A 13,564-nucleotide genomic window follows, 5' to 3' on the forward strand; every position below is an offset into this window, starting at 1 on the left:
TATTGAAGTACAAACTGGAGTGGTCACTCCCACCCTATGCGCAGCGTCAGTCCTGTACATAAAAAAATGAAAAAGCAACATTTTGAAAGCTTCAATCGAAAAACCTCTTTCAAATCCATAAATATCGTATTTGTTTAAATAATGTCATGGGTACAACTGTGTACGAACCGAAAAGTAAACTGACTGAAACGGACCAAATGCAATCTCCTCGAATATCCTCGAGTCATAATATTATATGACTCTTCTTAAAGTTTGAAGTCATTATTTGTCAAACTGACTTTACAACATCTGAATGGCCGCTGAAGCACTACATAAGAAAACAAATAAACATGGATATATATGTGCAGGTGGGTTCAAGGCCTAACCCAGTTACGGCGGGTCTTTTAATCAGCTTTCATAATCACTCATCCTGTCTTACACGTTTGGCCCATGGCCAAACATAATCAAGTCAGAGAGCCCTGTTTAGATGTATATTAGCGCGCGCTTGCGTGTGTGAGTCTGCGGGTGCGCGCGCGTGTGCGGCCAGCGCTCATGAAACTTCTGTCTTTGTCGACGCGTTTCCGTAGACCCTACCCTAGCGGAACCTGTCGGATAGGTGCAGGCTGAGCTCTGACGTGCGCAGGCATGTGTGGCAGCTCAGAGACCGGTGAACCGACAGAGAAAGGGAGGGAGAGAAGACTTGACACCACCGGACGCACAAACACACACACACCTACACACACATCCAAAGAAGAACCAACACACTCTGCTTACCCAGGAAAGAAAATATGAAAAATAACATGCAGAGGGGAAAATAGACGTTCCCTCTTTCCCTGGAGGGAACCAGAGGGAAAGGAATGCTCTGGAATGCCAAGGAACCCTGGAGAGCTTTTTCATTCAAGCTTGGGCTCATGGATCTGGACTCCTAATGTGCAATCTAAGACTGTTGGAACTACAGGACATTTGGTTGGTTCTCTGCATCACGTTGTATGTGATCCATATAGGTACGACACACACGCACACACGGACACACGCACACGGGCGCACACACACACACACACACACACACACACACATACACCTCTGCCAGAGGACCTGGCCATTGTCCTGTATAGTGCTGGAGTTTCTATGTGTGTGGGAGTTCAATATAATGTGTGTGTGTTGGGGTTCGAAGGCTGTGCTTGTGTAACTGAAAGGGCATGTCCTTGTTTACTTACCTGAGCAGAGTCACTCACCTTGTGTTTGTAATTGCCCCCCCCCCCCCCCCCCCCCACCCCCATACCTCCTGCTCTTAGCACAAGTTTTAAACTACTAATTGTGTTTCGGACTCAGTGTTCCTTTGTTCGTAACTTATTACTCAGCCATTTTGTTTGTCAAGTCATGTTGGAATTATTTAGTTGGGAAATTCTTTCCTCGTGCTTCTTTGGCAAACACACCTGGCCCTCAATCTACAGCCTCCACCACCCCCTCCTCCTCCTCCTAAACCCAGGTGTGTCACAGCCAGACATGCTGGAGAGTATAGAGTAGAGCCGCGGAGTGGAGAGAGCTCTGGAAACTATGTGAGGCAAGCCAACGGCTGAGCCCCGACCAAAACTTCCCAGCAGCCTGTTCGGCCTGTTCTACCCCTAACGTGTGGTTTCACAGACACACAGGAATCCATTGTGACCCGGACAAACCTGTTCAACCTACAACTACTGTAAGACCCCAATTTACCCCTTCTATCCCATAAGTAACGATTGGGGACATAGCACACAACACTGCCAGGTAAAGACCAGGTAGAATCTCATTATCCCTAGATACTAACAAAAACAACACATGGTAGAATCATATTCATCCTGGCTGCCATTGGCAGGACAGTCTAATGTGAACCAACATTACTGTCCCGAGGTCGGAGAGGTTGAATGGGTTTGTTTAGCGTTAATGTGTTTTATGATTTTATGGCAGCGCACGTAACCTTGGTAGAATGGGGTTATACTTTAACTTGGGACCACGGTAATATAATTCTAACCTATGGTCTAAAAGTGCTTTCTCTTTTTTTCTCTAGAGATGCTCTTTGTATCTTTTGTAGTACACTGCACTGTACTCTGTAACTCGATATCGTGAAAAACAATTTGCAAAATTCCATATCGCAAATTATATTGCATGAGTTGACCTTGTTTTACCACGCCCTACCTCTCCCTCTCTCTCCTGGCTCTCTTTATCTCACCCCTTCTATCTCCCCGTCACCTCTCTCTCTCAACTCCTCTTGCTGTTCCCCTATCTTTCTTCTCCCCCCTCCCCCCCTTCTCTCTCTCTTCCTCTCTCCTTCCCCTTTCTCTCTTTCCCCCCCCTCACTCAACCCCCCTCCCCCCCTCACTCAACCTGTCTCCCCCCCTTACTCAACCTGTCTCTCTCTCCCCCCTCCCCCTCTCAACCTGTCTCTCTCTCTCTCTCCCCCCCCCCCCCCCCTCCCTCCATCCCCCTCACTCAACCTGTCTCTCTCTCTGTCCCCCCTCCCCCCATCCCCCTCACTCAACCTGTCTCTCTCTCCCCCTCCTCACCCGTCCCCAGCCGGAGCCATCTCCGTGGTCTCCCCCCAGCGGAGCATGACTCGCTCGGTGCAGGAGGACGTGGTCTTCTCGGTGAGGGTGACCTGCCAGGGTGTGCCCACCCTCCAGTGGACCTTCATGTCCGGCGCCGTCAGCCGCAGCATAGGCAGCTGGCGGCCCGACAGCGGTGGCGTCGGCATCGACAGCGGCGGCGGCGGCTCCTTCTCAAACATCACGGTGGACTACATCGACCGCGTGGAGACGTACGCCAACGGCTCGCTCGGTTTGGCTCGGCTGCGGCTTGCGGACGCCGGCTTCTACGTGCTCACCGTCACAGAAGACTCGGGCAGCAGCAAGGACAGCGGCTTCGTGCTCAAAGTGAATGGTACGGCTGTGGTGGTGTCGGGGGTTGTGGTGGTGTCGGTGCAGAGGTGCTGAGGCTGCAAGGCACAAGTGTAATTATGATGAGGCACCCCTCTAACCCAAAAAGCCTATTCACGTGGGCTTCACAGTTTGTGTGTGTGTGTGTGTGTGTGTGTGTGTGTGTGTGTGTGTGTGTATGAACCAGTTGTGATACTGTTCAAAAGTGTGTTATGTGTATAGGAGTCAATCACTCCATACTTTAGTACTGTTGGTACATTTATGTCACATTTGTAAATGTCTGTAAATGTATAATGATTGAGTGTGCTTGTTGTTGTTTGGTGTGTGAGTGTGAGTGTGTTTGCGCTTCTTGAATTTGAATACATCTGAATACATTTGATTAAGAGGAGGCCTTGCAGTGCCTGTGAGCGGAGTTGAACCAAATTTGAACGGACAGTAAGGTGTGTCTGGTGACGCGGTGATGCATATTTGCTCTGGGTGGGCGTGATAAGATCTGTGAAGCTTGGTCAACAGCGCCTTCTCTAGAAGGGCCGACGTAAGGGCATTCAACTACTCAAAATCACTCAAGGGCTCTTGGGACAGTGGACAGTGTAAGGTGACACTCAAACCATCATCATTCTCAGCAAGAGCTGGAAATTTGTGTATGTTCAGGGCTATAACCTTCTTACTATCCTTATACTAGTGTTTATTACTATTATTTGATTCACTGCTTGGTTGTAGATAGTCAACATCACTTCCTGTCTGTATAGTTTACCTTGTTGTATGTTTGGTATTATTTTTATTTATATTTTACATACATGCTGTTCCATGCTAAGTATTTCAGAAAAATCTACTTACTGTAAGTCGCTATGGCGTCTGCTAAGTACCCTAAATGTAAAAGTAAAGTTTTGAACTGCTTTGAACCAGTAATTATCATTCCTTTCCTTTGTAAGTGATAGCCAACCAACCTTATATCTGATTGATTAGTCTGATGCACATATGAATAGAGAGTGATCCAACAACAAAACAGAACACATCCTTTATTTGTTAATTTTCCTGTTTCATTCTGTGGCACCCTGACCTTAACCCCTCTGTCCGCCTGTCCGTCTGCTGTGTCCAGAGGTGATCTATGAGGACCTGCAGTACCTGTCCATTTCGGCCCTGGTGCTGGTCTGCCTCGCGGGCCTGCTGATGCTGTCAATGTGGCTTCTGAACCGGGCCTACAAGAAGATCAAGGCCTGCAGGCGGCGTCGAGAACAGAACGGTAAAGCAGAACACAATCAGAGTCAATGTTATATTGATCACATGCACAGTATCACACATTCTGGACAGTGAAATGATCACCGAAAGGCAAAGGGTGGACCACACCCTAATAATTATATAAAATAATAAATGTATTATGAACATGTTAACTACACAAATGTGTATAGAGACACATTTTCTATATCTTTCTAGTTTCAAGTTTCTTTATTTGATCTTATCTTAAAATAAAGTACAAAAAATAAATAAATGAAAAAGTTTCAAAAGTATCCTGAAATATACAGTAAATAGATATTGGGGATATATCAACATTTCAGTAATCAATGTGATCAATGGTGATTGTTCAGGAGTCTGATGGCAGCTGTGTGGTTCATGCTTATAGGACATGTATAGCCTTGGAGTATCGGCCAGTATTTGGTTCAGCCTCGAGTCACGGCGGAATTTGCTTAGTCAAAGAATGCATTATTTATTAGGTATTAGGTATTTCTGGCAAAAATCTCTCATGTCATAAATCAAACCGTTTATTTCATGAAATGGTTTTACACTTTAGTTTGGCGGTCCTCTTTTGAAGGGATGTAGGATTTAAAGCATGACATACAGATGACTGATACGACCTAGTGTTGGTGTGTGTGCAGACTGTGTGTGTGGGATGGAAGGTCTTAAATTGACTGCCTATCAGTATACTGTGCATGCATTTGATTGGACAAATCAGCTGCCACATGATCCCCGCCAGAACTTGCAAGTCCCATAAAAATAACCCCATAATATTTTTGCCATTTCTTACAACCAAGACGGCTATGAAGTAGAAGAACGCTTTGTGTTTTGAGTTCAAATAGGGCCAGGGTAGTCTAAGGGCTCGGGTGTCAAATTCCAGCCAAAAGCTTCTAACTGCTGCCTTCCCTGTGCAAGGTGTCCTACCTTCTCCTTAATGTCATGTTATTACTTTCACCGTAAGTTGTTTTCGATTAAAGCCCATCCTAAATTACTAAATGATAATGGTTAATTCATGTTCACTTCAACATCTTCACAACATCCTCAGTTTACAAATTCTGACAAATCGTCTCTCCCCCTCTCATCTACAGGCAACGAGACGGAGCTGCAGCCTCTGTAACAGACGTCTTACTGTGTGGTGTCTCAGAGGAACCATGAGGTTCACCGCCATGGAGGGGGGCTCTGGGCGGGTGGATGGGCCGACCCGTCCACGGCTACCACCCAGCTCCAGGACCCAGGCCTCAGGGGAATCTCCCACCTGCTCTGTTTAGAAACCCTCTGTCTGTCTCCAGACCCCTCAGAGACACAACCTTTCCCCGATGTGTGGCTGGTGTGTGCCCCTGCACACAGACTGGACTCATTATTTCGAGACAACATGGGCTGATTGGTCCCAGCTGGTCCACGGGCTGTACGGATGTGCCTCTTTTTAATACCTGAAGGAAAAAAAGATAGGCAAGCGTATTTAATTTATTGGATATAGGGGGACCTCAGTATCAGAGATTGTGGATTGATGGATTATGGAAGTTGGAAAAATTATGGAAAAATCCTTTGTGGGCTGCAGTTTAGTTTACTGCATGCTCTGTTCTCCAAATTGGTGCTGCTAGATTGAATGTACGTTACTCACTGGATACAGAGGTATATTTATTTCCCCCAACTGTTGCCCTCTTTTGTAATCATTGTATTTTTACTTTGTACTTTCAGACCGTATTGTTTTGGCTTCATTTTCGATACGGTGATAAAAGATGGAGCTCCTTTATCTGATCTCAAGCTTCTGAATGTTTTTCACTTCTAGTAAGGAGGTTCGATTGCTATCTCATCAGATGTTTAACGCAATTTCACACTTCATGCCACACATGGCAGTGTTCCCACAAGATTTCGAACAAACGTGTAAGGTACGAATAATTTGAAGTATAACCCAGGTGTTTTATTGCATGAAAAGCTCAAGTGTTTGTGAAAACAAAAAAGAGCTGAGGCATCCCAGAGCAAAGTGCCTTCACTCTTATGACCTTTATTTGTACTAAAAGTTCTACAGTTAAACATCTGCAGTTGACAGTCAACTGCTTTAGGTTCTGCAGTGCCCCAATGAACACATCTGGGGGATATAGCAAACAAAAGTAGTTTTTATTTTTTCCAATATACACATATATAAAAAAGACGTGGGGTCAGTTCGATGCCATCTTCAGGGGCAGGGCGTGAGCGCGGCCATGAGGAGCTCCATCTTGTACACAAAGTTGCGTCCCTCCATCTTGCTCCAGTGGACCTCTTTGTAGGCGCCCCTCAGGTGGGTCCACTTGGTGTCCTGGACCACCTCGCTCTTGGGCTGGTCCTTGTTCTGACTGCGAGGGAACTGGACTAGAACCTTACAGCCGCTCTCTGGACCGTTACGCACTGGAAGAGAGCGCACAGCAATCACAAACGTAAACACGAAGTCAAAATAGTGCTGATGTTGCAACGATACACTGACGATGTGCATGGCAGTGTGGGGTGGTGTTTGGCTGAAAGATACAGGGTTTGATCCCCAATGTCTGCCGTCTAACCTGTAGTAAGGTGCCCTAACCTCTACCTGCTCCTTAACAACATCCCTCTAGACTTATAGTGTAGTCTGCTAAATAGACCAAAACAAGTAAACAGCATGATATGGATTAATACATAACTACATAATGAACTGTATATAATATGTTTATTTTGATGCGGTTTGTATGAGTAGTTGTGGTACGTTTTAGGAGCAGTGTGCTACATCAGGGGACAGGTTAAGGTCTGTTGGGACAGCTAATTTTGGCTTGGTGAGATCAGTCCTGTTTGTCAAGTGTCAACAGATTAGGAAAAGGTCAATTTAACAACCAACATTCTAATTGGTATTTCTACGACCTGATTAGCATGCATCCTGTTGGTGGCTGGTTTACAAACTCACGGCGAAACAAGTGCCTGTCGAATGTTATTCACAGTCTGGTTTGTTCAATTTTCCCCAGAATCTTGGGTGACTTGTTAGATAATGATAAAATATACAGTTTACCTAAGGCCTTAATAGGCTCCGTAGCATTTCTTATTCCAACCAGGGCTCGTTGAGTATGAGAACACAAACTAAACTACTTTCATGATAATGATAATATTGCACTGCCTGGCGACCCACCTGGTGGTTTCCAGCTTACCCACTGGCCAGCGCCTCTAAAGTACCATGGATGATACTAATTTTCTATATCTTTTTTAATACAAATTGTATTGTTTATGCTACCATTATGTCCCTGGAAGGAGGGATCTCTCTTTCTGCGTTCCTTCTGTGATAATTAGGGGGTTTTACCTGGTCTTGAGGGGGCTAGGTTGGAGGGTGCCTGACAGTGTGGCCTACAAAGCCCTTTGACTGTGATCAGGGCTACACAAATACCCTCGACGTGACTTCTACTACCAGAGGGTGTCATGTGATGCAAGCTCACCCGAGATGGCGTATTCCCCGTTGGCCGAGGCCACGGTGATGGCGGAGGCGTTGCCGATGCTCTCCACGGCGCCCAGGCCCACGTGGTTACTGAAGCTCAGCACGTGCCATCCCATCACCTTGGCCAGCTGCTGCACGGCGTGCACCTGATGCTGCGACATCTGCACACACACACACACACAGGTGGCGCCGTTACTCGCGCTGTTTTAACATCAAGTGTAGCGTTGTGACATCTACACAGAACAGACACACGGGGGCACTGTTACTCACGTTATTAACATATATTTCAACAACAACAAAAAAGGATCATGCAGACGCATTTGTAGTAAAGAAGCATCTGACACTGCACGGACACAGAGGGGTGCTGTTACCTACGTTATTAAAAAAGCAGACGGTTGAAAGTACTATGGAACTGGCGCGTGTGAATACTATGGAATACTACTATGAATACTATGGAACTGGCAGGTGTACAAGGTGAAGGCCCTCGGTTTCTGCACTTGTTTAACACTTATGAGGACCACCTGTTTAGCCGAGTGCAACATGCCCATCAACCCTGGCCCAACAAGGCTTTTACTTTGTAGTTGGGAGTACCTGCGATAGAAGGAAGTCCTGTAGTTCCTGTTCCTGGTGCGACAATGTGACCACGCGGCCGTCTCGGTGCACCACTCGGATCTGTTCCACGCCGATGTTCAGCTGAAGCTGGATAGACCTGCAGGCACACACACAAAGAGGCTCATTATTGTTCCATTTAATATTATAAATAACAAAATATAAAAAACATGATTCATCAGATACTTTTACCACTGAATACATCTACAATGGTTTTGATATTTAATGTTACCCCACCAGGCCCAGCCCAAGAGTGTGTTGGATTCTGGTTGTGTCTAGTTGGGTCTGACTGCCTGCCACTGGAATCCTTAGGACTGCAGTCAGCGAGTCAGTCACCAACAGAAAACAACCAGATACAAACATTTTCTAGACTCTAGAGTATTGGGATCTGGCTGTGATTAGCTGGGTCCGACTCCAATACAACAGAGTGTGTTAGAAACTGGGTGTGACAGGCTGATTGTCGGGTTGAAGTCCTTCTGGAAAAGCTTTGGGATCTGCTTGCGTTTAGCTGGGTCTGAATCATCTGTCTGAGAGCCTAAGGATCTGGGTGTGATTATCTGGATCCGACTGTAGTCTTTCTGACAGAATTTGGGATCTTGGTGAGATGGGTGGGTTCGCAACTCCTCTTACTTGCAGATCTGCTCGTAGCCCTGGGAGGTGATGAGCACCTTGACACTGGACTCGTACACGTCGTTGATGTTGGACCAGTGGGCCTGGATCTGGGGGTCCTCGATGTGGCTGGCCAGGCTGTCAATGGTCCGTGCCGTCCTACAGTGGTTGATCCCAAGTAATGTTAGCTCAACCCGAGGTTGAATTATTCTCTTACCCCACACCAAGACCACATTTCTCCCGATGCCGTTAGCCTCCCAAGTTGTGTTAGCTACATTGTGCCAGGTACAATGCATTGGCTATCTACTGTGAGCTATGGTACCTGCTACGGAGGAAGATTTGCTTGTGTTAGCTACCTGTTGCTAGCTATGCTACCTGCTACCGAGGAAGATGTGCTTGTGTTAGCTACATGATGTTAGCTATGCTACCTGCTACGGAGGAAGATGTGCTTCTGTTTGCTACGTGTTGTTAGCTATGGTACCTGCTACGGAGGAAGATGTGCTTGGCCTGTTTGATGATCTTCTCGAGGAGCCCCTGGGTCTGCTGGAGGCTGGAGATCTCTGCCTTGTCGTAGGCCTGGGGTCCCGCCAGGCGCATGCGTTTGTGACCAAAGGGGGCGCTGGCGGGGTGGGGCATCACCACAGAGCTCAGTCGCTGCTTATGGAACTGGCAGAGACAGAGGAAGCAGGAAGTCATTCATCAATCAGATCAGCCCTGCTCTGGGTGTGGTGTTTATGTCTGCCATTAGACAACGATGAATGATGTAAGAAGCCAACAATATTCCTAATTTCACAGCCACAGGGGGGCGGGTAGAAAAGAAACACCTCAATTCAGATTGATCAGAATTGTAGACTGTGAGAGCAACATCGAAAGTCTCAGTTTAATGGAAGAATCCTGTTTTAGTATGGATGGAAGGCCAAAATGCATTGATTGTGTATTCTGGCCTCAGCCAGCACATTGGAGTAGGGCAGAGGAAGACAGGAGGGTCTAGAAGGGTACCTCTCTCATGAGCTGATGCAGGTTGTGTTCCAGGACATAGAGGTGGTCGTCCGGTCTGGGTCTCTCTGGTGACCCCTTCTGGGGCTTCTTCTCTCCTGTCGAATGGCACAGAGATATGGAGAGCTGCAGGCCTGGAATGAGGGATAGAGAGAACGATAATCATAAACACACAATAACAACCCCAGGTGCATGAAATGAAAATGTCCGTGGAAATTGGCGGCATCGCATGCCAAATGACATGCACTGACTCCAGAAAATCATAAACGATATCTTTTGGATCGACAGGTTATTGGTATCTGGCACCACATCATTGGTTTTGCATTGCTTTGGAATTGTCCTCTTTTCTCTTTACGCATCAGTGACATGTCATTATGAGTGCTTGGTTTCCCGGTTGTGATGGCAGGAGCTTCTCAGTGCAGACCTGGGAAGGGCTGTGAAATGATCTGGTTCTTCACCACAATGTGGGGAATCTGGGACTTGATCTGGACCGCTTCACGGGACAGCTGGGCGAAGATCTCCTTGCAGAGCAGAACGTTCTGAGCTGCTTCCAGCTTCACGTGCCAGGGCTGCGTTCCTGGTAGGACACAGGAAGGGGAGAAAAAGAAAAAAAACTAAATGTTAGCAGAAGCTAATGCTCTCAACCTCCCACCGCCTCTACCGCTACGGTTTGCATCTCTTTTGTCTTGATAGAGAATTTGTTGGATGAAAAACTTTTTCAAATGAATATATTTAAACCTTTTAGTTGTGACATTTGTTGCGTCAGTTATGTTTGCCGTTTGGCGGTCCGCTGTGTAGGATATTATGTTGAACTGTGTCAATGCACTAGTTGAGTTGATGGCTTATGAATGGCTTATCAACATCCCACCTGTTTATAACATAGGGACTCTTTATTACCAGACATATGACAAGAACTGGAGCTCACCTGCTTTGGTTTTGGGCTGCCTCCTGAAGAGATTGATGGTGCCCAGGTCTCCTATGTCTGGTGCTTGTTTCTGGATGGACACCTAAGAACACAACAACAACAAGAGAATGTGAGAGATTTGATTTGGAAACATATAAGGCAATGGTAAAGTTACGTATAAATTCTTATTATTAGACAAATATAGTTCCAATTGATTTATTATAATTATTAACATAATTAAAGAAAGAAATGTCAATGTATATATTTTGTATCCATGTTGTCCTTTGCTCACTTTGAGGTAGGCAGAGCCCTCCAGGTCGCTGGGGATCTGGACATCCAGGGGGCAGTAGTCCTCTGGGATCTTCTTGTCCAGGTCAATGTCTGTGTTCTTGATCACCTCAAAGGTCCCCTGGTGAGGAAACAAGGAACCTGCACGCACGCACGCACACACACACACACACACACACACACACACACACACACACACACACACACACACACACACACACACACACACACACACACACACACACACACACACACACACACACACACACACACACACACACACACACACACACTTCAGGTGACAGAACTTTGGTCTGGTACCAAACAAAGAACCCATGCCATTTTTTGTAAGAAATGTGCGTGTACTAAATGTGTTCTACAAGACAACTACTACTACTTCTTAGCTATTATTGAGCACACTTTACCCAAAGCGACTTTAAGCAAATTGAGATATAAGTGATGAAGAAGCAGCTACCAGTAAGGAAATTATTCAAATTAGTCTCAATCTTGTTTCTATATCGTAGCACTCACTTAAGTTGCCAAGTTGTATGCCCTTAAATGATTCTTGCACTTTTGGGGGGGTTTATCTTTATCGTTGACCTCTAAAGGTTAATTGCTTTGGACAAAAGCGTGTGCTAAGTGAATGTAATGTAAAGTAAAAGGATGGGACTGTTGACGTTGGGGTTCAAACCCTAACCCTAACTCAGACAGTAACAGCTGTGTCTGGCTACGCGACACTGGGCTGTGGGTTCACCTGCGCTCCTGTAGCTGAGGTCTCCCAGGATCTTGTCCCCGACTTTGCGGAGCTTCCACTGCGAGCGGAGTCTCAGCAGCTCAGAGTTGAAGTCCCTCTGCCGCCGGTTCTCCAGGTTCTCCGCCACGGACTTGTTGAGCTTCTCGGCTCCCTTGAGCAGCAGCTGGGCGGCGGTGGCCAGAGACTTCTTCTTACTCATCAGCTGGAACACCTGGGGGCTCTGGGGAGCATCACAGGAAACCCGTTAGAACAGAAAGCAGTGTTTGCTTAAAACTTTTTTTTTTTGTCTTGCCCCTCTGGGGGGTAGGGCTAGGGAGGTGCCAAACATGTATGGCCTGTTAAGCCCTGTGAGACTGTACTTGTGATTAAGGGATATACAAATAAAATTGAAAAAAAGGAACTAACCTACTAACCACCTATTAACCATGAGTTCTGACTGCTAAAGCATCTTTAAAGGAACTAGCTCATGGAGCACTTTGCATATGCTTTGTAATAAAGTGGGCTAATGTAAAAAGTTAGATGTACTTTGCCAGCGGAGGGATCCTGCGAGACGGGGTCCAAGGCCATGTACCTCTTCACCTTGACGACACTGAGGACGTCATAGAGCACACACATCTCCGTCAGTGCGCTGCGCAGGTTGTTACGCACCGAGTCCCAGGGCCACAGAGAGGGCTGGAACTTCACCGTGCCTGGAGGAGTATGAGGTGGAAGAAAGGGTCATTAACATGGAACCTTCTGGGCTGGATGATTATGGGTAGTGGAAACAAATGTACGAGCAGGTTGTTTGTGAACCTCTTAGGTGTAAGTGTAACTTCTTTAAATGGTACAGTTCAGCTTTCCCAGCATATATAAACAAGAACCTTGCCAGGTTAATAGTACATATATTTTAGATTCTTATTTTATTTGTGTGGTTCTTGGAAGGGATGAATACAGACCATGTCATCTTCTGATCTTATCTTGATGTTCTCCATCTCCAGGAGATATTTCCTTACCCTCCTCCTCCTCCGGCTCCTGCTTCAACCAATCACGGTCTCGGGGCTCCGCTGGCGTCTCGTCCCCCTCCGAATCCGAACCCTGACCGAAGTCGATCCTCTCCGCGAGCTTAGCGAGGTTCTGGGACATGGACAGCGGGGGTACGTACGTCTCCGTTCCATCCAGTGCCACCTCCTGCACCTGCTTTTCGCAGGACGACTCGATGCTCACCTGCACAGCTGGAACCCCCGACATGGTTCAACTCCTGGGATATGATGGGAACAATCATTGATTACTTTATTCATTCGAGTTGGTCTTGTATAAGATAACACAATCCAATGCAATAAAAAAAAGTGCATCAATACACGAAATGTCTTATCAAGAGTGCATGCCGATTACAATAAATACATATTCCTACACCAAGCATACGGAGTCTATTGTGATAATAACAAAATAAATAAACACCACTAAAAAGACTGAAACAGATGTGCCACATAATTTGTTGAACGTCCCAGTAAAAACGCAATATATAGAGGATCATATGTACGTTACTAATGTTTAATAGTACGGTACTATTCGAAGCTAACAAGACAGCGTTAGCTTGCTCACTAGCGGTTCGTTCGAACTGAATGACTCAATGGGTTCACAATATCACAACATACTCGAGCAGCACCCATGAATGCTTCTTTTTGCAACTCACTTTTAAAGTTTTCTGAAGATGGATGAACTACCACAATCGTAAAATCTCCACACGGCTAGTGTCTGTAAGTCATTCGTTTCCACTGTTGAAGATGAACAACACAGTAGGGATTTTGATCAGGCGAGTACCAGGGCATCCTGCTTCCGCCCTGTAGCCGGGTCCTGGGCCCGTGCGAGGCAGACCC

General features: G+C 46.3%; 2 protein-coding genes across 3 annotated transcripts; one reads left to right on the forward strand and one right to left on the reverse strand.

The window, feature by feature from the left end:
- The first annotated feature begins 658 nt into the window (after positions 1-658).
- On the forward strand, positions 659-5,857 carry vstm5 (V-set and transmembrane domain containing 5). 2 transcript variants are annotated; one of them, XM_079734019.1, is made up of 4 exons: positions 659-983; positions 2,530-2,892; positions 3,988-4,131; positions 5,210-5,857. In XM_079734019.1, exons 1-4 carry the CDS (start codon positions 908-910, stop codon positions 5,236-5,238), a joined length of 612 nt encoding a protein of 203 aa, XP_079590145.1. In that variant the 5' UTR covers positions 659-907; the 3' UTR covers positions 5,239-5,857. The 2 variants fall into 2 exon arrangements, with proteins under 2 accessions (XP_079590145.1, XP_079590146.1); XM_079734020.1 differs by lacking the exon at positions 659-983 and adding an exon at positions 1,553-1,675.
- Positions 5,858-6,046: 189 nt separating this feature from the next.
- med17 (mediator complex subunit 17) lies at positions 6,047-13,495 on the reverse strand. The gene is made up of 13 exons (XM_079732624.1): positions 13,381-13,495; positions 12,701-12,945; positions 12,234-12,397; positions 11,709-11,928; positions 10,959-11,095; positions 10,688-10,769; positions 10,187-10,339; positions 9,766-9,896; positions 9,248-9,432; positions 8,788-8,925; positions 8,140-8,257; positions 7,550-7,709; positions 6,047-6,506 (listed from the first exon to the last, which is right to left on the reverse strand). The coding sequence occupies exons 2-13, from the start codon at positions 12,933-12,935 to the stop codon at positions 6,298-6,300; spliced, it is 1,932 nt and encodes a 643-aa protein (XP_079588750.1). The 5' UTR covers positions 12,936-12,945; positions 13,381-13,495; the 3' UTR covers positions 6,047-6,297.
- Positions 13,496-13,564: the final 69 nt, after the last annotated feature.

Source organism: Pollachius pollachius (assembly GCF_949987615.1).
Source record: "Pollachius pollachius genome assembly, chromosome: 3".
Taxonomy (NCBI): Eukaryota; Metazoa; Chordata; class Actinopteri; order Gadiformes; family Gadidae; genus Pollachius; species Pollachius pollachius.